Source organism: Lampetra planeri, chromosome 8, assembly GCF_965212315.1.
Source record: "Lampetra planeri chromosome 8, kcLamPlan1.2.h2, whole genome shotgun sequence".
In the NCBI taxonomy this organism is placed as follows: domain Eukaryota; kingdom Metazoa; phylum Chordata; class Hyperoartia; order Petromyzontiformes; family Petromyzontidae; genus Lampetra; species Lampetra planeri.
In genome coordinates this window covers 14,504,071-14,529,476 of record NC_136114.1, presented here as the reverse complement: position 1 = coordinate 14,529,476, position 25,406 = coordinate 14,504,071, and the positions used below count along the sequence as shown (strand labels likewise).

The following is a 25,406-nucleotide window of genomic DNA, read 5'->3' as shown; positions in this document are numbered from 1 at the left end:
AAATCGCGGACTACAGGAGTGCGGGTGCTTGAGGCGTCGCGGCGATGCCCCTGAAGACGGAGACGCTGAGGAGCGTGTGGGGCAAGGAGACGTGAGTGCCTGGGAGAGTGAGTGAGAATGAGAGAGTGTGAGAGAGTGTGAGGGAGAGTGCGTGGGAGAGCGTGCGAGCGAGTGAGAGAGAGGGTGAGGGAGAGTGAGAGAGAGAGTGCGAGAGAGTGAGAGAGAGAGGGTGAGAGAGAGAGTTCCTGGGAGAGAGTGCGAGAGAGTGAGTGAGAGTGTTAAAGAGTGCGAGAGAGTGCGAGAGAGAGTGAGAGAGAGTGAGAGAGTGGGAGAGCGTGCGAGAGAGTGAGAGAGTGCGCGTGGGTGAAAACGTATGGGGAGTACGTGGGTGAGAGTGTAGTGAGAGGGTGTGTGGGTGAATGGTCGAGAGAGTGTGTGAATGAGTATGTGGGTAATTGGTGGGAGTGTAAAGAGTATGTTGAACTTCTTTCTCACCGTACGTATCTAACCGTGATAATCGGATGGGTGTGTGTGTGAGAGACAACGAGCAACACAGACAGTAAACTAGACTATAAACTAGTTTTTATTGACCAGGTAAGGCCCACTGAGCAACGTAGCTCTTGATCAGAAGCGAGTTGGCTATCACAGATGCTAGCTCAACGAAGTGGGGTTATTGTCATCGCGTGGAAATGTATCGCACCAGCCAAACACTTCCAACGCGTGACGTTGGTTTTAAATGTGGAGGGAAACACCAGGCGACCGTGCGGAGCATGGATGTAGCGATCTCTCTCACTGATTGACCAGGGGCACACCCATCTCGCCCGTCACTCCTCCTCGACTCTCCCGTCACTCCACCGCGACTCTCCGTCCCTCGCCGGAGCCAGGCAAGGATGCGTGACTAGAGCTACCTGTAAGGGCGCCATGACGATACGAGACGGAGGGGGGGGGGGGTCGCACAGTATCCCCTTTGCTTTGATCCCCTTCGTCCCTTCGCCCACCCCCCTCCCACTCCTCCCCACCCACACTCCACGCCACCACTCACCGTTACTTTCCCCCTCGTGTCTCCAAATCTTAACCACCAACACAGAGCGCAGTCCGGTGCCATCATTATCATGATTCACCCCACCTCCTCCCTCCCCCCTTTCTCCCTCCCTCCCTCCTGCTCCTGTTGTTGGCCGTGAGGATGAGGGGTTGACGGGTTGCCGACTGAGCGGCGTTCGTCATCTCCGCGACGGGGACTGTGTTTGTGGCTGTGTAGCGGAGCGTTGCGAGTGCCGCTGGGAATCACCGCGATTCAGCTACGCTGCACAAAGACAAAGAGACAAGATCCCCCGTACAGCCTTAACAGGCTGTAGGGGCAAGTGCTGTTAGCGATCACCACGCCCGTCCGTCTTTGTCTCCCCAGTTGGCGATATTTTAACACCAAAATCAGGTACTCATTTGAGGCCGAGTCGACCTAGGGGAGGCTCAGGACCGATTCGGATAATCGTGTGTGTGTGCACTTACACACACACGTGTGTAAGTGCACACACACACACGTGTGTGTGTAAGTGCACACACGTGTGTGTGTGCACTTACACACGTGTGTGTAAGTGCACACACGTGTGTAAGTGCACACACACACGTGTGTGTGCACTTACACACACACGTGTGTAAGTGCACACACACACGTGTGTGCACTTACACACACACACGTGTGTAAGTGCACACACACACACGTGTGTGTAAGTGCACACACACGTGTGTGTGTGCACTTACACACACACGTGTGTGTGTACTTACACACACACACGTGTGTGTGTAAGTGCACACACGTGTGTGTGTAAGTGCACACACGTGTGTGTAAGTGCACACACGTGTGTAAGTGCACACACACACGTGTGTGCACTTACACACACACGTGTGTAAGTGCACACACACACACGTGTGTGTGTGCACTTACACACACACACGTGTGTAAGTGCACACACACACACGTGTGTGTGTAAGTGCACACACGTGTGTGTGTGCACTTACACACACACGTGTGTGTGTGTAAGTACACACACACGTGTGTGTGTAAGTGCACACACACACGTGTGTGCACTTACACACACACGTGTGTGTAAGTGCACACACACGTGTGTGTGTGCACTTACACACACACGTGTGTAAGTGCACACACACACACGTGTGTGTGTGCACTTACACACACACACGTGTGTAAGTGCACACACACACACGTGTGTGTGTAAGTGCACACACGTGTGTGTGTGCACTTACACACACACGTGTGTGTGTGTAAGTACACACACACGTGTGTGTGTAAGTGCACACACGTGTGTGTGTGCACTTACACACACACGTGTGTGTAAGTGCACACACGTGTGTGTGTGCACTTACACACACACGTGTGTGTGTGTAAGTACACACACACGTGTGTGTGTAAGTGCACACACACACGTGTGTGTGCACTTACACACACGTGTGTGTGTAAGTGCACACACACACGTGTGTGTGCACTTACACACACGTGTGTGTGTAAGTGCACACACGTGTGTGTGTAAGTACACACACACACGTGTGTGTGTAAGTGCACACACGTGTGTGTGTAAGTGCACACACGTGTGTGTAAGTGCACACACGTGTGTAAGTGCACACACACACGTGTGTGCACTTACACACACACGTGTGTGTAAGTGCACACACACGTGTGTGTGTGCACTTACACACACACGTGTGTAAGTGCACACACACACACGTGTGTGTGTAAGTGCACACACGTGTGTGTGTGCACTTACACACGTGTGTGTAAGTGCACACACACGTGTGTGTGTGTAGCGGTTAGCGCGCTGCTCTACGAACCTGGCCACCTGGGTTCGATTCCCGCTCACGGCCAATATCATTGACGATTATCTGAACTGGTTCTGGCCACCCCCTAGGTCGACTCAGCCTCAAATGAGTACCTGGTGCGGTGCGTCAAAACGTCGCTACTTGGGAGACAAAGGCGGCCGAGCTTGGTGCTTGCCACCCACCCCTCGCGTGACGTGCCGTGCTTCGTAGGCGCTCGCTAACAGCACTTGCCCCAACAGTCTGTTGAAGGTTATATGGGGGATCTTTGCCGTTGTGTGTTTCATGTCGTTTAATGAGCCACACGCTGTGTCTGCCAGGTTGTTGGAAAATGACGGAGCGGCTGTTAACAAAGAGAAACTCGACACACAGGTGGGTGACAGAGAGAGAGAGTGTGAGTGCCAGAGTAAGAGAGAGTGAGAGAGTGTGAGTGAGAGAGTAAGTGAGACTTTTGACTTTTAAACCACTTTTATCGCTGCCAGCAGCAAAAAAAAATGCACTGGAGTCGATTTCGATACCACGTGACATCGAATGCAGCGTGACGTCACAAAGAGACCACTACACGTGCCACGCGCTACGCCACGCGCAAGACGCGTCAGCTCGTTAACAAAGTGAAGTGCAGAATGCCGTGAGCGCCGGTGCAGAGGTCTTCACCGTCTCCCCTCGCCACCGTTCAAAGAGCCACGCGCGCGTCGCTGGCATCGGAGTGGTTCGCGGTGCCCCAGCGAGAGTGGCGCCTTGAGCAGCCCCCTGAACATTGTGACCCCGCGGAGCACCGTACTCAGAGGGCATCGGTTTTTTATATTTTGCTGGTCCTGTAAACTGCCGTCTTCGCTTGGGCACGGATGGAGTTTGCAAGATCGTGGCGCTTATTGGCCAGGTAAGGCACGCATATGAATGAAAACGCTCTTGTAAAGAGAGAGAGTGTGTGTGAGAGAGAGAGAAAGAGTGTGAGAAAGAGAGAGTGTGAGGGAGAGAGACATGGGGGTGTGAGTGGGAGAGAGGGTGAGAGAGAGAGCGCGGAAATTGTAGCTTCGGGAAAGTGGCTTGTCTATCAAGCACGCAGGCGGTGCAACTGCGACGTGGTCCACGGATGGGGTTAAGGGATGGGGTGGGGGGTGGTCGGGTGGGGGTTTGCAAATTGCAATTAATTTAATTATTAGCAGCAACAAACAATTGCAGTGTGCGTGGCTCCGAATTCTCTGCGTCCTTGAAATGTGTTCAAATTAAGCGGTGGAGAGGCTGCACATTGTACAGAGACAGAGAGGCAGACAGGCAGGGACAGGGAGTAGCGCTTTGATGCTCACGATGGATGGGGGGACACGTTCTCTTCGCCGCTCTCGTTCTCACAGCGTGCGCTTTCGGCGCCTGGCCGCGGTGAGTGTGAGATTGTCGTGGTTTCTCTGCGTCGACATCACGGCCGCCGTACGAAAGAAGATGACGGCGAAGGTGAACTCCTGGCGCATGAAGCCGAGCAACTCAAAACGTCCCCTTGTATGTTTGTACGTCGAACCTCGCCTTTTGGCGTCCTCTGGTCTAACACCGTTTGGAGACTAGGCTTTAAAGAAAGCTGTCTCTGGTGTGGACCAATCAGTTTTCAAAGACAATGCATCATCATATACTACCAGAGCATGTTTTTGTTTGCATGTTCACCACAAGTACCGTATTTACCGCATGTAACCCGCATACGCATGTAACTCCCAGACGCATATTCCCCGCAAAAATAGCGTTTTGTGCAAAACAAATTTCAGATATATTTCGAGGACGGCTGCTTGCGTTGTGGCCGAAACGTCGTGAGAATTATTTTATTATGTTTTATTTTTATTATTTTATTACTTCCCTTCTACGTGACTTTACCGAAAGAACCAAGAAGATGAAATTTCAGATAGCCCGCGCCTCCATATACTCCGCAGGGTCTTGTTTTGTTTGTAAAAAGTGGTATACCCCGCGGGTTATATGCGGGGAAATACGGTATATGTGGTTAATGCAGACATAGTTTTAGTGCAAAAAGGTTTCAGTTTGGTGTTTTGACATCTTAACACAACTGTTTTATTGCCAGAAAGGGTTCAAACCGATTCTTAGCACTTGCCCCAACAGTCTGTTAACGCTGTACGGGGGATCTTTGTCTTTGTTTTTCAACGGGCTCACGTCAGTCGTGCAGCCACAAGAGGCGCTGTTATTCACCGCGATGTTCATTAAACAACGACTCATCGAATTCCAATGTTTCAGAAGGGCTAAAGACATCCAACGCCTATCAAGAAAACTCAACACATTTATCAAGTGCACTGCCTTAAAATATACTTCTAATAGGCGGCGTTTTGGACAATGACCCTTCTACATAGCACATGACACAAAAACGACGTCGCCTAGAGCATACACGTGAAGGGCAGACCTCGCTTAGTGCGGCCTTGTGGAACGCCGATTCGTTATAGCGCTCTTTGTCCCGGAGAATAATTTTAGAAAGAAATTCAATCTAAATAAACCCCCCCCCCACGTGTTTATGGGGTTGTACCGAGTGTTGTTCGGCACAATGTCCGACGTTTCGCACCACGTGCCGGGTAGAGGCTTCGGAGATCGATACAGCACAACCTCCAGCACCTACGCAGGGTTGTTCTAGAATCTAGAACGACTCGACAGTTGAGTTGTTGTTGTTGTGGAGCAGAATTATTAAACATGCGCTGATTACTTAAACACGATCCTAAAAACCGACATCTTCAGATTTGGTTTAAAATATAATGACACCCCCGGTTGATGATGATGTTGTTGATGATGATGATTGCTTGCACTCAGGGACGGCGTTAGCTCCTAGCACAAATATCAATGAACCCAACACATTCGCCGATAAGGATGCCTCGCTACAACCTCCCTAAGTGTCCCAAGCGTCGCACTAAACGCTTCGTAATCATGGACGGGCCGCACCTTTAACCATATCTACATCTGCCGATCTACATCCGCGCTTAGCGACTGGCTCTGTACCCCCCTCCCACCTCGCCCCCACCCCCACCTCGCTCCCCCCACCCTCGCTCCCCTCCCACCTCGCCCCCCCCAGCCCAGCAAAGGGTGCATCGCTTATCAGAGGCAATCAGGAGCGAGTAGAAATGCGTGGAAGCAGTCTCACGATTTCAACAGCAATCGCACATTCCATGTTGACGTTGCTTGTGTAAGATGGACGATTCGCATGTTTAGGCTACGATTTAATTAGGTGCACACGATTACAATGTGTAATTATAGAACGTAAAACTAACCTGGCTTCGCACAGATGGATTTAGGAATCCAATACTGTTGCTATTGTCCCTCGTAAACGATGAGACTAAAGAGGAGAACATCGGCATGAAACATTAATTCCTTCTTTAAAACATTTTTATTTTGTATTTTACCAGGTAAGACCCCACTGGGCTGTATAGCTCTTTTGTTCAGAAGCGACCTGGCCACAAATGACGTGGCTCGTCATCCCGTGGACATTTCTAGCCACCAAATACTCGAGACGCGTGATGTCGAGTCTAAATGTGGAGGGGAATACCCGAGGAGCCGGAGAAAAACCCACGCGAGCACGTGGAGAGAGAGAGACGCGCACACTCCAAATACACAGCAGGCGTCGGGGTCGGAATCGAACTCACGACCACCCGTACACTGGGCGAGGGCGGTAACATCTCGCCGCCGTATTAATCTGACATCCACTGACATTTCCTTTCACAACAACAAAACTCACTTCCGCAGATTGTTGTTTTAGTATGTTACCATTCCTGCGTAGAGAGGAAAGCGGCCGTGGTGAGGGAGTGGGGTGAGAGATGGATAGGGGAGGAGGGGGGGGAGTTTGCGATCGGGGGTCTGCATTGATGGCGGTGAGTGGGTGCGCGGCTCGGTGAGCAGCATGGGCAGGGTGAGCGTGGGCAGGGTGAGCATGGGCAGGGTGAGCGTGGGCAGGCAGGGCCGGCGGTGTGCGTGGGGTCGGCTGAATCGTGGGAACACGCCCCTCGCCGCGCCTGTGACACTCCCCAGGTGTGCGTGGGTTGAGCGTCGTGTCGCGGGTTCCCATGGAGACGGAGCAGATTACAGCGCTAATCTCGGATTCCCGATGAGCGGCGACCCCCACAGGGATGAGCGGGGAGTGGTGGGGGGGGGCATGCGGCGATAGGAGGGTGGGGGGAGCGAGGGAGTGTTGAGGGGAGCATTCATTCATCGGAAGACGACAGAGACCGGGGGTGATAATCCGAGGAGGAGGAGGAAGAGAGAGCGAGAGACGTGGGAGGGGGAGACGGCGAGAGACGCGAGGCATCGGCTCCTCGCCACGCCGCTTCAGGATGTCCCACGAGAAGGTTCGTGTGCTCGTGTCGGGAGTGCGCGCTGCTCTGGCTCGCTCCCTCCCTCTCTCTCTCTCGATCGTCTGTCTCCATCTCTCTCTCTCTTCATTCCGTAAACATCGCAGAGTTTGCGCGTGAGAGCGAGACGCCACCTCTGCTGCTGCTCCTCCACCACCTTCACCCATCATCACCATCACTAAATTCACCACCACCTCACCCATCATCACCATCAATAAATCCACCACCACCCCCTTCACCCATCATCACCATCACTAAATCCACCACCACCTCACCCACCATCACCATCACTTAATCCACCACCACCTCACCCATCATCGTTACCAAAACCACTCCCACGAACCACATTCACCCATCATTACCATTACTAGAAGCATCACAACTACCCCCATCATCACTACCTTCACCACCGCCATCTTCACCATCACCGCCATCACCGCCGCCGCCGCCGCCACTGTCATGCGTAAATGACGCCTGCTCCCTCCCCTGCTCCCCCTCGTGACCTGCAACTCCTCTCCTCCTGCTCCCCGTCTCCGTCTTTTCTCCATGACCCCCCCCCCCCGCCCATTTATTACCCTTCTCCGCTGCTCTAAATTATAAATTATACTCCCCCCTCACAAGTCGACCCTTGATCCCCGTTTCTTCAACATCCCTCTCATACATCCCGCCCTCCCCCGATCCCCTTCAACTCCAGATTCCCCCGTGTCTTCCCGTTCCTCCTTCTCGTCTGACTCTTCACCCGTTCTCCATCTTTGTCTTCATTCTTCCCAGGTCGCTCTTCTCATACGCCCCCCTCCCTCTCCCGTTCGCCTGCTCCCCCCGCGCCCCCCTTCCCCCCGCTCCCCCCTCTCTCCCGTCAAACGTGGCCAATGTACCACTGCTTTCAGCACCACCGGTGTGTTGGACAGCAATGCCGCAGCATGTTTTACAATGCGGTGCTACTGACGTGTCGCTGGTGATGTACAACCAGCATCATCAGGCAGTTGACAGGAGTCTGGATCTCCGACGTCACCCTCCAACACACTCGCATGGTCATAAGTTAGCACGCTTAGTCGTCGCGTGACACATTTCATAATTCGCTGTATCGGGTGGAGGAGGGTTTACGACACGCATTGTACTCACGCGGGCTTACCCGCAAATCAACGAAGTTGCCTTTCTGCCGTGTCTCGTTGCCTCCAGTTGGCTGTTGTTGCCCATTCAAATACGTGAACATTTGCAACGCCTCTGTACGAGACGCGTGGCTGAAGGGTGGTTACATGTTTGGTCTATTTACATTTGTTCTGCTGAAAGTCTGTGTAAGACGGTGGTGGAGGCCGAGAGGGGACAGGCGTCTAGCAGAGCCAGTGGAGTCCTCCCAACAACTGTCAATCATTGCAGCTCAGACGATGTGGAATGTCCGCAAACGCTTACTCGGGAGGAGAAGAGAGGCTGCCATCCTTCTGTCCGGAGCTGGACCGGTACTGTCTGGACCTCGGATACAGGAGGTCTGATGGACTGGTTCTGGCTCTAAGGCACACCGCGCCGGGGTGAAGTCCTCCACTCGAGGCAAGCTACTGTCAAACGAGGAGTGTCTCCTGGTCAAAGTTAAAGAACGAAGGGAGTGTGGGGAGGGGGGTGGCGAGGTGTGGGTAGCCGCGAGCCCCAGGCTACTGTGGGCTCACCTACCGACAAGCAGGAGGCGAGGATTGGTGCTGGCGGTGGTGGCTTACGGCCGCGCCGACGGCGAGGGATGCAGGCAAAGCTCATGAGTCAGATGCCCTCTATGTGTTCCTCTCCCGAGGTGCTGGCTGAAGTGCCCCCTCGGGATAGAGTCATCGTATTGTCTGACTAATGCCCGGCCGAGTCACGACGTGAGCGCTCGTGTGGAAGCGTTTAGAAGGCATGGGGGGGCCCTGCAGATCCGCTCAATAATCACAGCGGGAGGCTGCTAGACTTCGCGTGCAGCCCGTGCGTTCGTAATCGCCGGCACAGGGCGACATCTGTAACCGCATCTTGACGTAGCAACCACACAGCGTCACCGGGTTCAGTGTTCAACACTGTGGCTCATAGAGCCAAACTAAGGTTACCCAAGGGTTCAGTGTTGTTAACCGCCCGTGGTTCATAGAGCCAGACTAAGGCTACCCAAGGGTTCAATTATGTTAATGACTGTGGCTTATTGAGCCAGACTAAGGCTACCCAAGGGTTCAGTGATGTTAATGACTGTGACTCATTGAGCCAGACTAAGGCTACCCAAGGGTTCAGTGATGTTAATGACTTGGGCTCATCGAGCCAGACTAAGGCTACCCAAGGGTTCAGTGATGTTAATGACTGGGGCTCATTGAGCCAGACTAAGGCTACCCAAGGGTTCAGTGATGTTAATGACTGTGGCTCATTGAGCCAGACTAGGGCTACCTGCGGGTTCAGTGCTGTTGACCACCTGTGGCTCATAGAGCCATAATTATCTTGAGGACAAATTTACACAAAGCTGATCTTTAGTTTAATGAGGAGCCAGATTGCAGCTGCCTCTTAAAATCCAGGCCACGTGACGCGGCTATTTACCCGCTTAGCTGAGCGCCACGTGGTCACAACACGTTTGTTTTTCAAATCACCATCGTCACCATCATCGTCACTATAACAAGACCCATTCTGCACCCAGGAAAGTCTCAGAGCCCTAAAGACATTGGGGTTTGTTTTTTAATCAGGAGCAATCCGGTTTTGGGATGACTGATGATGATTAATGGGATGTAATTGATAGTGCTCATGAATATTACGATTAAAAGGTCGATGATGACAATTGTGTTGTCGTTATAACGATGATGGAATACATTATTTAATTGATGATGATAATGATGACGATAGATGGAACGGACGGTGAAGATAACGTTGTTTATAATAGGAGAGATTTATCGTTAATATTATTATAATGATGATGATGATTGATTGACGAAAAGTATGACAATTGTATAATCACGACGACGACGATGATAACCGTGACTGCGTCTTGCAGGTAATGGTAATGCCCATCGATGAATTGATCTTCTATCGATGACAATGTATCTTTTACGATGCAAGCTTCCACTTTCTCCCCCCTCTCCCCGTGTCTCTCGGGGGAGCTTCCCGTGATTGATTCTCGGTCTCCCCGTGGGTTTTGCTCAGGCTGTTGCTATGATAGAGGCTGCGAGTTGCTACTTGAGTGTGAGATATATATAGAGAGAGAGACACGCGCGCAACACAACAAAGACAAATATGCCGCTCGCGAGCCGTCGTGGCTCTCGGGGCCAAGAGCGCACGGAGCCGACGTCGCATTTGGACACCCCCCCCTCGGAAATTAGACCCCACGATCAAAATGTAAAATATATAAATATATGCACACGGTAAAGGCGCAGCCCTGCAATTGCTTGCTCACGCCACTGATGGTGGAAGACCCCCCACGAGGTGGCGAGATGTTAACTATCTCGCCTGGTATGCGGGAGGTCGTGGCTTCGATCCCGATCCTGACGCCTGCTGCTGTACATTAGGAGTCTGTGCGTGTCTCTCTCTCACCGTGGTCGCGTGGATTTTTCTCTGCGTCCTCAGGTTTTCCCCTCCACATTTAGAATCAACGTCACGTGTTTAGAGTGTTTGAATGCCAGACATCCCACGTGATAAGCCACTTCGTTGGGCAATCATTTGTGGCCAGGTCGCTTCTGAATGAAAGCTATAGAGCACAGTGGTATAATAAAAATATATATATATATATAGTTTATGGAACTCCAGAGAGAGAGACCCTCTGGCGGGTGCTTTGGCCTACTCTTCCACGCTACCCAGACGCCTCGAAAGACGTAGGGTCTCTCACACGTTACCCCACCGTTACACGGGAGCTGCCGATCGATGTCACGGCGGTGAACCCAGCGACGCAGGCAGGCGGTGCGAGGATGGATTTATACAAAACACAAAATAAAAACTTGCCCTCATTGTTGCAACTGCCGCGCCTGGAGAACGAATCGAGTCGTCCAAGTGCAGCATACATAAATACAGCACCCGACTGACGTGTTATATACACGCCGCACCACCTACAAGGCTGAGTTGACCTAGGGGAGGACCGCTTTTGATAATTATCCAACTCAAGTTGTGTCCGCTAGCAGCAATCGAATCTGGGCTCGCTGAGTTCGCAGGGCGGTGCGCTTACCACTGCGCCACCGCTCCCCCACACAACACACGTGACACACACATGTGCGGGCTCTCCCATGCGTGCAAGCCAACCAACCGAAGCCGCCAGAGTCGAGATAACGTGCCCGACTCTCCTTATCTCCCCCCCACCACCACCCTCTCTCCACTCTCCGCTCTCATCAGAAACAAAGATAAAGATTCCCACCCCTCAACGCCCTGTAACCGCTAGAGACTGCTGGGGCAGGTGATGCTATCGAGCAATAAACGAGGGCCATCACGGCACACGAGAAAGTGGGTGGCCAGGACCCCCCCCCCCCCCGCCGGCCGCCTTTGCCTCCTCAGTGTGCTACGTTTACACACCGCATCAGGTACTCAGTTGAGACTCGTTGCAGGCCGAGTGGACTTAGGGGCAAGCCCACGGCCCGTTCTGATAATCGTCACTGGTGTAGGTGGCCGTGAGCGGGAATCGAACTCGGGTCTCTGTCGGGTTCGTAGCGCAGCGCGCCACACCCCCCCCCAGAACCCACCCCCCCACCACCCCCCACCACCCCCCACCACCCCCCACCACCCACCCACCACCCCCCACCACCCCCCCACCACCCCCCACCACCCCCCCACCACCCCCCCACCACCCTCCCAACCCTCCCTCCCCCCCAATCCATCACCTGTTGGGCATCTCGTCCTTCTTAATCTGCGTGGCGTCATCAGCTATTTTTCATTCCTAATGGTTGTCGCATCATCGTGCAATCGTCCCAATGTCTTGTGCACGTGTGCGTGTGCACGTGTGCTGGACCTACCTCCCCTAGGTCGACTCAGACTGAAATGAGTACTGTATCTTGTGCGGTGTGTATTCAAATTCAACAACTGGGGAGACAAAGGCGGTCGGGCGTGGCGCTGTTCTAACACCACCTCCTGCTGCGATGAGAGGCTAGACGGGGGTTGTTGTTGTTGTTGTTGTCTGAGTGTGGAGAGTGGTATCACGGTGGTTATGCGCACTGTGTTACGAACCCGGCGACCCGGATAAAATTGCCGCTCACGGACAATTGCAGTGAAGAATATCTGAACCGGTTCAGGGCCTCCTCTATGTCGACTCAGCCTTAAATGAGTACCTGGAGCGATGTGTACACTCTTAGACTAAGCTATTAAAAATGTTATATTCTATTTTACCGGGTAAGGCCCACTGAGCTATGTAGCTCTTTTTCAGAAGCGATCTGAACACAATTGATAGCTCAACGAAGTGGATCATCGTCATCATCACGTGGAGAAATACTCTAAACGCGGGATGTTGATTATGAATATGGAGGGAAATCCCGGAGAACCCGGAGAAAAAATCGTACTGACCACGGGGAGAGAGACACGCAAACTCCAAATATACAGCAGGCTCAGGGTGGGGATCGAACCCACGACATCCTGCATACCAGACGAGGTAGTTAAAATCTCCAAGCCACCGTGATGATGATGAGAGAGAAAGACACGCAAATTCCAAATATACAGCAGGCTTCAGGGTCGGGATCGAACCCACGACCTCCTGCACACCAGACGAGGTAGTTAACATCTGCACGGGGGCACGAAGGTGGTGCTGACCACCCACCCGTTCGTGAGCCCTTCCGACCTTTATTGGTACTCGCTAACAGCACTTGCCCCGACAGCTTGTTAAAGCTATACGGGGGATATGTGTCTTTGGGTGTGTGTGTTTGTCCTCCATGCTTTCGATCATCAACCATCACCTACATCACGCCACCACCCCCGTCCCATCGTCTCTGGTGAGTAACAGAGTTCGTGGGGGGTTGCTCCTGCTTAGAGCCCCCCCCCCCTCCCTGCTCGCATTGACCAATCGTTGCTGTGCAAGTAGGAAAGTGCCCCCCCCCCCCCACTGCAGTTTGCAACAGAGGTCACTTAAAAGGAGCTATATCTCAGTGGTAGTTCTGTGATATGCACAGACCTACCACTGTTTTTTGGGGGTTAGATCGCGTAAGTATATAAATGTGTCGTTAAACCCGCCACCACCCGACACAGCCAATTTAGTAAGGTTTGTCACGGAAACAGAACGCGCCAATTCGTTACTAGTACAGCACTAACCGGTGTGTTGGAGAAGCGAATGGACAACATTTTACTATCTGGCGAGCCATTGTTTTATGAGCCATTGTTTTCATTAGCCATTGTTTCATTCGCCGTTGTTTTATTCGCCGTTGTTTTATTCGCCATTGTTTCATTAGCCATTGTTTTATTAGCCATTGTTTTATTCGCCGTTGTTTTATGAGCCATTGTTTTATTCGCCATTGTTTCATTATCCATTGTTTTATTCGCCATTGTTTCATTAGCCATTGTTTTATTAGCCATTGTTTTATGAGCCAAAGTAAGTTGCGATTCAATCGCACGAAACCAAAGTTGCGATTTGATTGCACGCAAAACCAGGTTGCCATTCTGTCGCACGCAACCCCGATTGCGATTAAGTCGCACACAACCCGGGTTGCGATTTAGGCACACGCAAACCCAGGTTGCGATTAAGTCGCACGAAACCCGTGTTGCGATTCAGTCGCACGCAAACCCAGGTTGCACGCAACTGATCGCGCTCGGCCGTGGCGCAGTGCGTGATCCCCGGTGCACGTGTCGCGCGTGTGTGTGTGCAGCGCGCTCTGCTGGAGCAGAAGCAGCGTCGCAAGCGGAACGAGCAGCAGCCGCTGCTGGTGCAGCCCAGCTCCGGGGGGCAGCGCGAGGGCAGCGCCGAGGTGGCGGGAGGGGGCAGCGGCGGCAGCGGCAGCAAGGGGGGGAAGCAGCGGCGGGCGCGCCGCTCGGAGGAGAGAGCGCCCCTCGTGGAGACCCCCAACGGAGCGAGCAACGGCGAGCACGCGACACCCACACGCACACGCGCGCGCGCGAGTCGCCCACTAGAACACGTGCGCGATTGAGTGGCACGCTCCAGGGTTCGATCCGTGTCGAAGCCTTGAGCGGTGCGCAGCGGTCACATGCGCCCGTAGTTTATTTCGATGGTGACCTGTAATGAAAGTGGACCACAGTGCAGTTCTTCGGGAAACGCTGATAGGGTTTTTTTAGTGCAGAAACCACACGCGCAATACACCCCACGCACCCACACACCACACGAACACACACACCACACGCACACCACACACACACACCACACGAACACACACACCACACGCACACCACACGCACACCACAAACCCACAGCTGTGTTGACCCAACACTCAAATTTACTTCTTGAGCCGCGGGACCCCCCCCTCCCCCGCCTTGCTCTCCCACTCCCGGGGGCCCGAACCCCCCAAACCCCCTAAACCCCCATCCCCCCTCGACAATGAATGTGTTCCCAGGAGTCGCGAGAAATGTATTGTCCGTATGGAGAGGGAGGGGCGGACAGCGGAAACTCTGGGGGGTTTCGCGATCACAGCTCTACAATCACCGAATCACGACGATTCAACTTCACGCGAAAAGGCTTTTCGCAAAAAAAATTATTCATGAAGACGTTTTGGTTGGGTTAGATCACAAAAATGTAAATGCATCGTAATGCCCTCCTCCACCCGACGCAGCCAACCAGACTGCAGCCCTAACCACGGTAGCCAACCAGACCCCAGCGCTAACCCCCACCCACCCTCACTCTTACCCCCCTCTTCAATGTAAATTCGTGTTCCACTTTTGTGATGACGCACGCATTTCACTTTACACAGAGAGCGCTTTCAAAAGCCTGCTCTCACTCCCCGTTCACTCGACGACCCACTACGTGCCAAGTCGTCTTCAAACCGCTGTCCATTCATGTGGTCCCCATGCACACTCACCTCACGGCATGGTCTCTTGCCGTTCTCCACGTTTTATTCTTCTCTGCTTCTTTTTCTTTGCTGTTTTTTTTGCTTTCTCCCCATCCCCCCCACCTTCTTTTTTTTGCTCCATCACCCATCACCCGCACGCGATGGGGTGCGGGGGCTGGGGGGGGGGGTTTCCGGCGGGTGGATGTGGCTTCGGGTTTGGGGTTGGTGGTGCACGGCTGGATGGGCGGTGGTGGTGATGACGATGGCGATGACGCATCAAAGGCTCGTCCGTCAAATCTCCTCGCAAGAAAAGCGACGATCCCGACCTCGCAGGCGAGCCCGGCGCCACCACGAATCGGAAGAGCCGCAAGGCGGGAGGAGCGGTGAAGAAAGCGGCTCCTAAACGAGAGCAGCCGAAGCAGCAGCAGCATGAGGAGCAAGAGGAGGAGAAGGACGAGGTAGATGGTGAGTTTGTGCTCACCACGACAGTCCTCACCAGCCACGCACGTGGCTGGTATCGAGTCCATGTTGATATCCAAGTGCCCGTTGGTGGGTCCACCGGCAACCGGGCAACCGGACCTCCCGCATCGGTTGCTTACACTCACGTTGTCCGCCTCGGACCACCTTCTCTCCCCCCCCCCCCCACCTTCCTCCCCCCACACCAATTGACCCCTCTGCGCCCCCCCCCCCGACACGTGCCTATGGTCTCAACAGACCGGGATGACGACGCCTGCTCCGTGGAGTCCATCCCAGAGATCCCCTCGTGCCGAGCGGCGCCTCCTCCCAAGAAGAAACAGCCGCCGCGCCGCGAGAAGAAGCCCAGACAGAAACAAGGTGTCCTGCACCTCCTCCGCCTCTTCCTCCTCCTCGTCATCATCAGCAGTAGCAGCAACAGCAGCAGGAGTAGCAGCAGTAGCAGCAGTAGCAGCAGTAGCAGCAGTAGGAGTAGCAGCAATAGGAGTAGTAGGAACAGAAGCAGCAGAATAAAATATCTTAACCGGTGGCATTACCATCATGAGCAGTAGCTGCAGCAGAATCAGACAATTGCTTCCAGTGGTATCACTAAAACACTATTATCATCATCAGCAACAGCTGCATCAGGATCAATTATCAATCAATCGTCAGCGGAATCAGCATCACCAACTAATAATTATCGTCAACGTAATTGACACAACAATCATCATCATCATCACCATCCCCGCGACCATCAGCAACAGCATGAGCAGGAGAAGCAATGGGATTGCACGGTAAATATCGTTGGCCGGATCGGAATCCCATTCATCACCTTCATCATAACCATCATCACCATCCGTGCCGTGTTCTCTCTCTCTCGTCGCTACCGCCTCGTTACCCTGAGTTTGTTGATTTTAATTTGTTTTGTTATTCATTTGCCCATTGCCCGTGTGCGCACCCCCCCCCCCCCAACTCTCTGAACCTTCCCCCAACCCCCACCCTCGCATCCTCCCAACTCCCCCGGCCCCGCCCCTAATATACCCCCCCCCCTTCTCTAATTCCCTTCATTACCCCCCCCCGCACCCCCCTCTCCCCGTGCCCCCCCCCCCGCCCCCATTAACCCCACCGCTCCCGCACCCCCCTCTCCCCCATACCCCCCCCCCCCGCTCCCCCCCTCGCTCCCCCCCCCCACTCCCCCGCCCCCTCCCCCCCGCCCCCCAACGGCCCCTGGAGTAGCCCCCGCCCCCGAGGAGACCCCCTCCACCACCGAGGCGGCCAAACCCCCGCCGAGGAAGGCGGCTCCCATGAGCGCCTTCCTGGCTTCGGGGGGCTCGGGGTCAATGAAGGTGCTAGGGGCAGCAGCAGCAACAGCGAAGGATGCGGGGGCAGCGGCTAAGAGCTGCTCAGGGGCAGCGGCCCCCGCAGAGGGCAGCAGCAGCACAGACGGAGCTGCCCCGGCCAAGAAGGAGAAGCGAGTGAAGCGAAGAGGTCGGGTGACGCTGCCCCCCCTCGCTGCCCACATCACTGCCCACGTCACTGCCATCCCTCGCTGCCCCTCCCCGCACGTAAAGCGCTCCGAGGGGAACATCGCTCACCGGGACTAGGGGGCAATCGGGCGAGAGGAGAAATCTGCGGAAGCGATGGAGCGCGGTGGGCAGCGCACCGGGACGGAGACTGGGCAGTCGTTAAACCCCCGGCGGCACCTGGGAGGGGTCTCCCGTCTCCTGCAGTGCCGGATGAGGCTCGTGCGGGGTTCTGTAGCGTTATGCTATAAAGGGGCCCCAAATAAAATAAATACGTAAATATTAAAACACACAAATGTTTAACTTGCATCGTAAAATAATTGTATATTTTTTATTTGTTATACGGCCGGGTAATACGACAAATCGCCAACCTTAAACACCCAGTCGTTCATAAACGTTGAAGGCGGTATAGTACTATAGTAATAGAGCAAGTGCAGAATCACTGAACCGGAATTGATAGCTTGAAAGTGCGGCGCCCGTAGCATTTGTCGCTACTTTTGGATAATCCGGCATTGTGTCTCCTCCACGTCTCGCAAGCTAAGCAGAGGTTGGGGGCTGGACGTTGCTTGGATGGGCCGTTCCTAGAAACAGGTTCCTCGGGACGGCAGATGCAGTGCGGCAAAGGGCCGTTGTTGTACTGCACTTCTAATGCCCCGCTCCGACTGCCGCGTTCGCAAAACCCGCACTGACAAAGCGTGGTGAGAGGTATGGTCAAGGTGGAGGCCCTCATCCAGCAGTGGATTGACAAAAGAGTTGTACCCCATACATGCAGCCGACGCAGATTGTGTAATCTACACGCGCTGTTAGCGAGCACCTATTAAGGCCAGCACGGCGCACCTGCGAGAGGGGGATGTGGTGTGGATATAATCACTCCCAGCCGCCTTTGTCTCCCACAGCAGCGCTGATATTTCACACCGCACAAGGTGCTCATTCGAGGCCGTACCCATGTCGATCTTCTTTCGCACCGTACGTACCTCCAGCGGGGAAGTCCAGGGCGTGGTTCCAATCATCGCCACTCGTCTTGGTCGTGAGCGGGAATCGAACTGCTCCATCGTTCGCCGCAACTCATAAACACACTCGCCTTTTATTATTATTATATATTCTAGCTGTACTACCCGGCTTCGCCCGGGACTTGGATCCACCACGCCCGGCCGCCTTTGTCTCCCCAGTGGCGATGTTCACACACCACACCAGTTACTCGTTTGAGGCTGAGTCGACCTAGGGGAGGCCCAGGAGCGGTTGAAATAATCGTTACCGGTGGTGGCCGTGAGCGGGAATCGAACTCGGGTCGCCAGGTTCGTAGCGCAGCACGACACTACAATGCGTTACGCTTCCACGTGCGTGGATCACGTGACAGATTTGACGTCACAGCTCACTTGCCGTGTAAAAATTAATGCATTATTGAGCTCCCCCCCCAAAAAGTGTATTTTAATCATGTTTGCATGGTGTACAGTCTGGAAAGTACCCACATGGCAAATTTCCAGTTTGTTGCATGTCGGGAAGTACGCTAAACATTTTGAACAGACACACATAATCATAACTTTGCCTTTTATTATTATTATATATCTTTTAATGTATTCTCCTAGAATCTCCTCTGTTCATGCCACTTCGTGGAAGAGATGCAATGGGCCCGTGCCCCGCTCTCTCTAAACAGATACAACAACAATAACCTCATCTCCCCGATTATACTCCACGTGACCTGCTTGCATACGCCTAATTACTCCTCTCATTAATTACCCATCCAATTACGCATCGAATTAATCACCAGTCTAATTACTGTTTGATCAACCGCAGCGGTGGTCAGAGAGAGAGAGCGCTTCTTACGCAGAATGCTAAGCGTGCGATTTTAATTCCCGGACGATTTAGCCCATCATCATCATCTTCGCTGCGGGGTCGATACACGGATTCAACTGTCAATAGTGGTTGCGAACGAATAGATACGCTCCCGCCATAGGAACGTGGAATTTCTACCACTGGCTCAAACATCAGTGCGTGTTGGTAAAGGTGGTGGTGGTGGTGATGGTGGTGGGGCGGTTCGGACACCACTCGCCACTGATGGTAGCCGGGCCATCAAACTTGGGTCTCGCGCGGTGCATGGCGCAGTGCGCGCTCCAAATTAGCAAACGCACCCTTGTTGCCTGCCTGCCTGCCACTTTCGTCGAGAATGTTCCCCATTCGAGCCCCCGATTAGTGCGGCCACGATGCTTCGCGTGTACCGACGGTGGGGACGCCAATCGCGGGCCGCGTCTTCTGTGCCCCCCCCCCCCGTAGGGGTTGTAACTTCCTTAACCCCGCCCCTCACCCTCCCCCCCACCTGCCTTGAGGGGGTCGTTATGAGTTGGGGTACCGCGCACCCCCTTTCTTTAGGTCGCAAGGGAGGCCCGGGAGCGGATGACGGTGGCGATCCGGACAAGAACGACTCCCCATCGGGGGGCAAGTCTGACAAGGCGAGCACTCCCCCCCACCCCCATCACCTCCCCCCACCCCCCATCACCTCCCTACACCCCTCCACCCCCATCACCTCCTACACCCCCCATCCCCCATCACCTCCTTACACCCCACAACCCCCATCACCTCCCTACACTCCCCACCCCCATCACCTCCCTCCACCCCTCCACCCTCCATCACCTCCCAAAAAACCCTCCACCCCCTCATCACCTCCCTAAACTTTCCACGGGTGGGGGAGCGGGGGGGGGCAGCCCACCATCACTTCTATACCCCATAGCGCCCCCTCCTGCCGGCCCATCCTTCTCGCCGCCCCCGCTTTATTAACCCCCACCCCCCTTACCCCCTCTTCAACACCTCCCCCCCCGCTAGGACGCCGCGGCTGAGACCCCTTTGGGGACCCCCCCCGATCGAGGTGGGCGACCTGGACGCGTTCGCGCTGATGCCGGCGCCGCAGGGCATCACGGTCATGTGCCGCATCACTCGCGACAAGAAGGGCATGGACCGGGGCATGTACCCCACCTACTTCCTGCACATGGAGAGAGACGACGGCAGGAAGGCGAGCGGATGATGATGATGATAATGATCATGATGCTGATTGTGATGGTGATGATGATACTGATATTGATAATGGAGGTGGTGGTAATAATGGTGGTGATGCTGATATTGATAATGGAGGTGGTGGTTGTAGTTTTGATGATTTTGATGATATTGATGATGGAGGTGGTGGTGGAGGTGGTGGTGATGATGATTATGATGATTATAATGGTTGTGGTGGTGATGATGATGATGGCAATGCAATTGATGAATGTGGTAATAGTGGTGATGAGAATTGTGCTGCGCTGATGAAAGTGTTGATGTTGATGGATGACTGCTGTGATGGTGGTGGCATGGACCCCAACTCTGTCCTGCACATGGAGATAATGACGGAAAGGTTAGCGGATGATGATGCTGCTGCTGCTGATGATGATGGTGATGATGCTGATGATGGTGATGATGATGCAGGTGTTCCTCCTCGCTGGCCGTAAGCGCAAGAGAAGCAAAACCTCCAACTATTTGATCGCCACGGACCCCGTGGATCTGTCCCGAGACGGAGACAGCTTCGTGGGGAAACTCAGGTGGGATCATCATCATCACCATTACCATGATCACGACCACCATCATCATCACCATTACTATGATCAGGACCACCATCATCATCACCATTACTATGATCAGGACCACCATCATCATCACCATTACTATGATCAGGACCACCATCATCACCATTACCATGATCACGACCACCATCATCACCATTACCATGATCACGACCACCATCATCATCATCACCATTACCATGATCACGACCACCACCATCACGACCACCACTACCACGATTACTACGATCACGTGGACCACCACCAACATCACCACCAACATCACCACCGTCTCGCGTGGTGAAAAGAAACTCCCGGATCCACACCCCCCACCTCACACCCCCCACCCCACCCCCCCACCCCACCCTCTCTTCTCAGGGCCAACCTGATGGGCACGAAGTTCACGGTGTTTGACGGGGGTCTCAGCTTCGAGAAGCGGGGGGCCCTGGCGCGAGACGGGACGGGGGCTGCGACAGGAGATGGCGGCCGTGTGCTACGTGAGAGCCACCCCCAACCCACCACCACCACCAACCCCTACCCACCACCACCACCACCCCCCTACCCACCACCACTACCCCCTACCCACCACCACCACCAACTTCCTCCACCCCCTACCCACCACCACCACCACCTCCAACCCCCCCTTACCCCGCCCCTCCACACCGCCCCCCTCTAATGATCGATCATCTCTAGGCACAATCGCGGTGTGTGATGTTCCTTCAGATTAGCACGGCTGGCTACGTACGGTGCACAAGAAGTGCCGTACAACTACAAACCCCCCTCCTGTGTCCCCCTCACCTCTGACCCCCCCTCCCCTCTGTCCCCCTCCCCTCTGACCCCCTCCCCTCTGACCCCCCCTCCCTTTTGTCCCCCCCTCCCCTCTGACCCCCCTCCCCTCTGTCCCCCCCCTCCCCTCTGTCCCCCCCTCCCCTCTGTCCCCCCCCTCCTCTGACCCTCCCCTCCCCTCTGTTTCCCCCTCACCTCAGATCCCCCTCCTCTGTCCCCCCCCCTGACCTCCCCCCCCTGACCTCCCCCCCTCTGACCCCCCCCCCCTCTGCCCCTCCCCCTCTGACCTCCCCTCTGACTCCCCGCCCCCCTCTGACCCCCCCTGACCCCCACCTCTGACCCCCCCCCTCTCTGACCCCCCCCTCTGACCCCCCCCCTCTCTGACCCCCCCCCCGACCCCCCACTCTGACCCCCCCCCCCTCTGTCCCCCCCTCTGACCCCCCCCTGACCCCACCTCCCCCTTCTGACCCCTCTCCCCTCTGACCCCCTCCCTCTGACCCCCCCTTTGACCCCCCCCTCTGTCCCCCCCCCCTGACCCCACCTCCCCCCTCTGACCCCCCTCCCCTCTGACCCCCCTCTGACCCCCCTCTGACCCCCCCCCCCCTCTGACCCCCCCCCCCCTCTGACCCCCCCCCCCTCTGACCCCCCCCCCCCTCTGACCCCCCCCCCCCTCTGACCCCCCCCATCTGACCCCCCCCCCTCTGACCCCCCCCCTCTGACCCCCCCCCCTCTGACCCCCCCCCCCTCTGACCCCACCCCTCTGACCCCACCCCCCCCCTCTGACCCCTCCCCCTCTTTCCCCCCCTCCCCTCTTGTCCATCTCCCTCAGGCCCAAAGACGGCACTCAGTACGCCCCTCAACGTGTCTGGCCGCCTGAGGCTCGTTCCCGGTTACCGGTTTCAGTGGCCGTTTGTTTTGTGGTTACCGGTTATTCGCAAGCGGTTGGCCATTGTTGGTTACTCGTCGCTAGTAGCTTTGATACTTGTTGATTGTCGCTTATTGCCGATGTGTAGTTACTGGCAACTCGTTGTTAATTACTGGTTGCTAGTTGCTGGCAACCGGTTGCTAGTTGCCAGCAACTGGTCGCTGGTTGCTCGTGACTCGGTTGCCGACCCCGTCCGCTCTCGCCGCCGGCAGGAGACGAACGTCCTCGGCTTCAAAGGGCCGCGCCGCATGACCGTCGTCATCCCCGGCATGGACGCCGAGCAGCAGCGTGTGGCCATCAGACCCCGCGGCGTGAGACCCCCTCGCGTCCACAAGCACGCCACTCGCCACGAAGCTCGCTCCAGATTCGTCGCAATCTACACCCCCCACACGCACCCCCCCCCCGACTCACCCCCCCGACTCACCCCCCCCCCCGACTCACCCCCCCGACTCACCCCCCCGACTCACCCCCCCCCCCCCGATTCACCCCCCCCCCCCGATTCACCCACCCCCCCGACTCACCCCCCCCCCCCGCGAATCACCCTCCCACTCCCCCTTCCGACTCACCTCCCCCGACTCACCCCTCCCACTCCCCCCGACTCACCCCCCCCCGACTCACCCTCCCACTGACTCACCCCCCCCCCGACTCACCCCCCCCCCGACTCACCCCCTCCGACTCACCCCCCCCCCCACGCAACCTCACCCCCCCCGACTCACCCTCCCACTCACCCGTCTGCAACAACTCAACCCACTCCTATCACCCCCCCCCCACCACTCACTCCCCCTCCCGTTCACCTTTCTTCCTCACCCCCCATAACTTATACCCCCACCCCCCTACCCCCGCTCACTCCACTTGACGTCCACCCCTCTTCAAAGACAAAGATCCCCCGTGTAGCCTTAACAAACTGTTTGGGGCAAGTGCTGTTAGCGAGCACCTATGAAGGTCGGCACGGCACACGAGGGGGTGGGTGGCCAGCACCACGCCCGGCCGCCTTTGTCTCCCTACTGGAGACTCATTTGTGGCCGAGTCAACCTAGGGCCGGTTCAAATAATCGTCACTGGTAGTGGCCGTGAGCGGGAATAGAACTCGGGTCGCCGGGTGTCGTAGCGCAGCGTAGCGCTAACCGCTGCGCCACCGCTCCCCTCCTCCCCCCCATCACCTCCACTAACCCTCCACCCCCCTCTCCTCCCCACCTCTCCCGCCCCACAACTCCCGCCCCCTCCCCCCGGGTGCAGGAGCGAGACTCGCTGCTGAGTCGCTGGACTATGCACAGCTTGGAGGGCCTCATCGAGTTGCACAACAAGTCGCCCGTGTGGAACGACGAGACGCAGAGCTACGTGCTCAACTTCCACGGCAGAGTCACCCAGGCGTCCGTCAAGAACTTCCAGATCGTGCACGACACGGACCGTGAGTGACGTCGTCGTCGTCATCGTCATCACCGTGACCCATCGGTCACCCTTGCTTCTTCTTGTTGTTGTTGCGTTTAGTTCGTCGTTCTTCCCCAGGCACCTCCGATTAGCACGGTTGGCTTCGTACGTTGCTTGCGAATGAAGTTCAACGTACGTACATCATCATCATTGACAGTCATCATCAAAGCCACTGGTGGATGGGGTAAGGGAAACTCCACGCACGCCCCGAGAGGGGGAGATGCAACAAAGGGGAAGATTTTATCGGAACTCCCGCACACCAGAGAGACCCCCACCACCGCCGCCCTTCCCCCCCACAAAGGGCCTGTGTGTGTGTCTGTGTGTGTGTGTCTGTGTGTGTGTCTGTGTGTGTGTCTGTGTGTGTGTGTCTGAGTGTGTGTGTCTGTGTGTGTGTCTGTGTGTGTGTGTCGGAGTGTGTGTGTCTGAGTGTGTGTGTCTGAGTGTGTGTGTCTGAGTGTGTGTGTCTGAGTGTGTGTGTGTCTGTGTTTTTGTAGCTATTTAAAAAGGGGGTGGGAGAGGGTTGTTTTTTTCCCCTGGGCCTCCAGGAAGCACGGGTTGGCTCTTGAAGCAACAATCCACTGCGACTCGCACGATTGGCTACATACGGTGCGAAAGAAGTTCAGCACACACACACGAGATTAATTCATGATCAGCAGCAGCAGCTATGATCAATTCACTGCTGGATTAAGGCCTCTTCATCCCCCCCCCCTGTCCCCCACCTCCCCCCTCCGCAAGCCATCGCTACTTTCTCACGGCTTCACGATTCGCAATGAGCCCCCTCGCGCCTCCTCCACACGGCCACAGATTCCGTCACTCCATCTCCACGGTGGGGAGCGCGCAGCCAACGCCGTCCCAAACTTTCAACGATTCTCGTTTCAATGCTACGTTTGTTTTCTATTGTTCTCACCCATTCCCCCCCCCTGCCCCTATTACCCTCCCCCCGCCCTATTACCCCCCCCCCCCTCCCATATTACCCCCCCCTCCCATATTACCCCCCTCCACCCATATTACCCACGCCCCTATTATCCCTCCCGCCCCTATTACCCCCCCCGCCCCTATTACCCCCCCCCGCCCCTATTACCCCCCGCGTGTACCTTTCTCAGTCGACTACATCGTGATGCAGTTTGGGCGCGTGGCCGAGGAGGTATTCACGATGGACTACAGCTACCCCATGTGCGCCCTCCAAGCCTTCGCGATCGCGCTGAGCAGCTTCGACGGGAAGTTGGCGTGCGAGTGACATGGGCTCGACTCCCCCCCCCCCCCCCCCCACGTCGTACGATGTTACCGGCTCACCTCCCCCCGCCGCCGCCGCCCCCCACACCCGCAGGGAACGCCTGGGATCGTGACTGGAATCTCACGCAGGCTCCTCCACCCCTATAACCCTGGAGCCCTAAAGTCCGGATCCCCTAGCCCAGGGGTCGGCAACCTACGGCTCCGGAGCCGCATGCGGCTCTTTGCGAGCTGCTTCTTGACGATGAGTACGTATGTACTCAGATGCATTGCGGCTCTTGAAATACTGAATTTTGTACCGAATTGGAAAGAAATGGCTCTTCTTGTTATTTTGGTTGCCGACCCCTGCCCTAGCCCCTGGACCTAAACCCGGGCTCTAACCTTGACCCGCGAGCTTGGAGGTTTTCTCAGCGAGTCGTCGAACTACCCCCCCACGACGCT

At 55.6% G+C, this 25,406-nt stretch overlaps 1 protein-coding gene across 1 annotated transcript; it reads left to right on the top strand.

The window, feature by feature from the left end:
• The first annotated feature begins 44 nt into the window (after positions 1-44).
• LOC144720460 (uncharacterized) lies at positions 45-24,983 on the top strand. Its single transcript, XM_078597262.1, is given in 14 exon segments — positions 45-91; positions 4,182-4,278; positions 13,907-14,117; positions 15,371-15,502; positions 15,752-15,871; positions 16,727-16,978; positions 19,381-19,450; positions 19,831-20,017; positions 20,464-20,576; positions 20,976-21,066; positions 21,068-21,094; positions 22,521-22,619; positions 23,544-23,715; positions 24,839-24,983. Coding segments are annotated over 14 exon segments (1,752 nt in total). The 3' UTR covers positions 24,973-24,983.
• Positions 24,984-25,406: the final 423 nt, after the last annotated feature.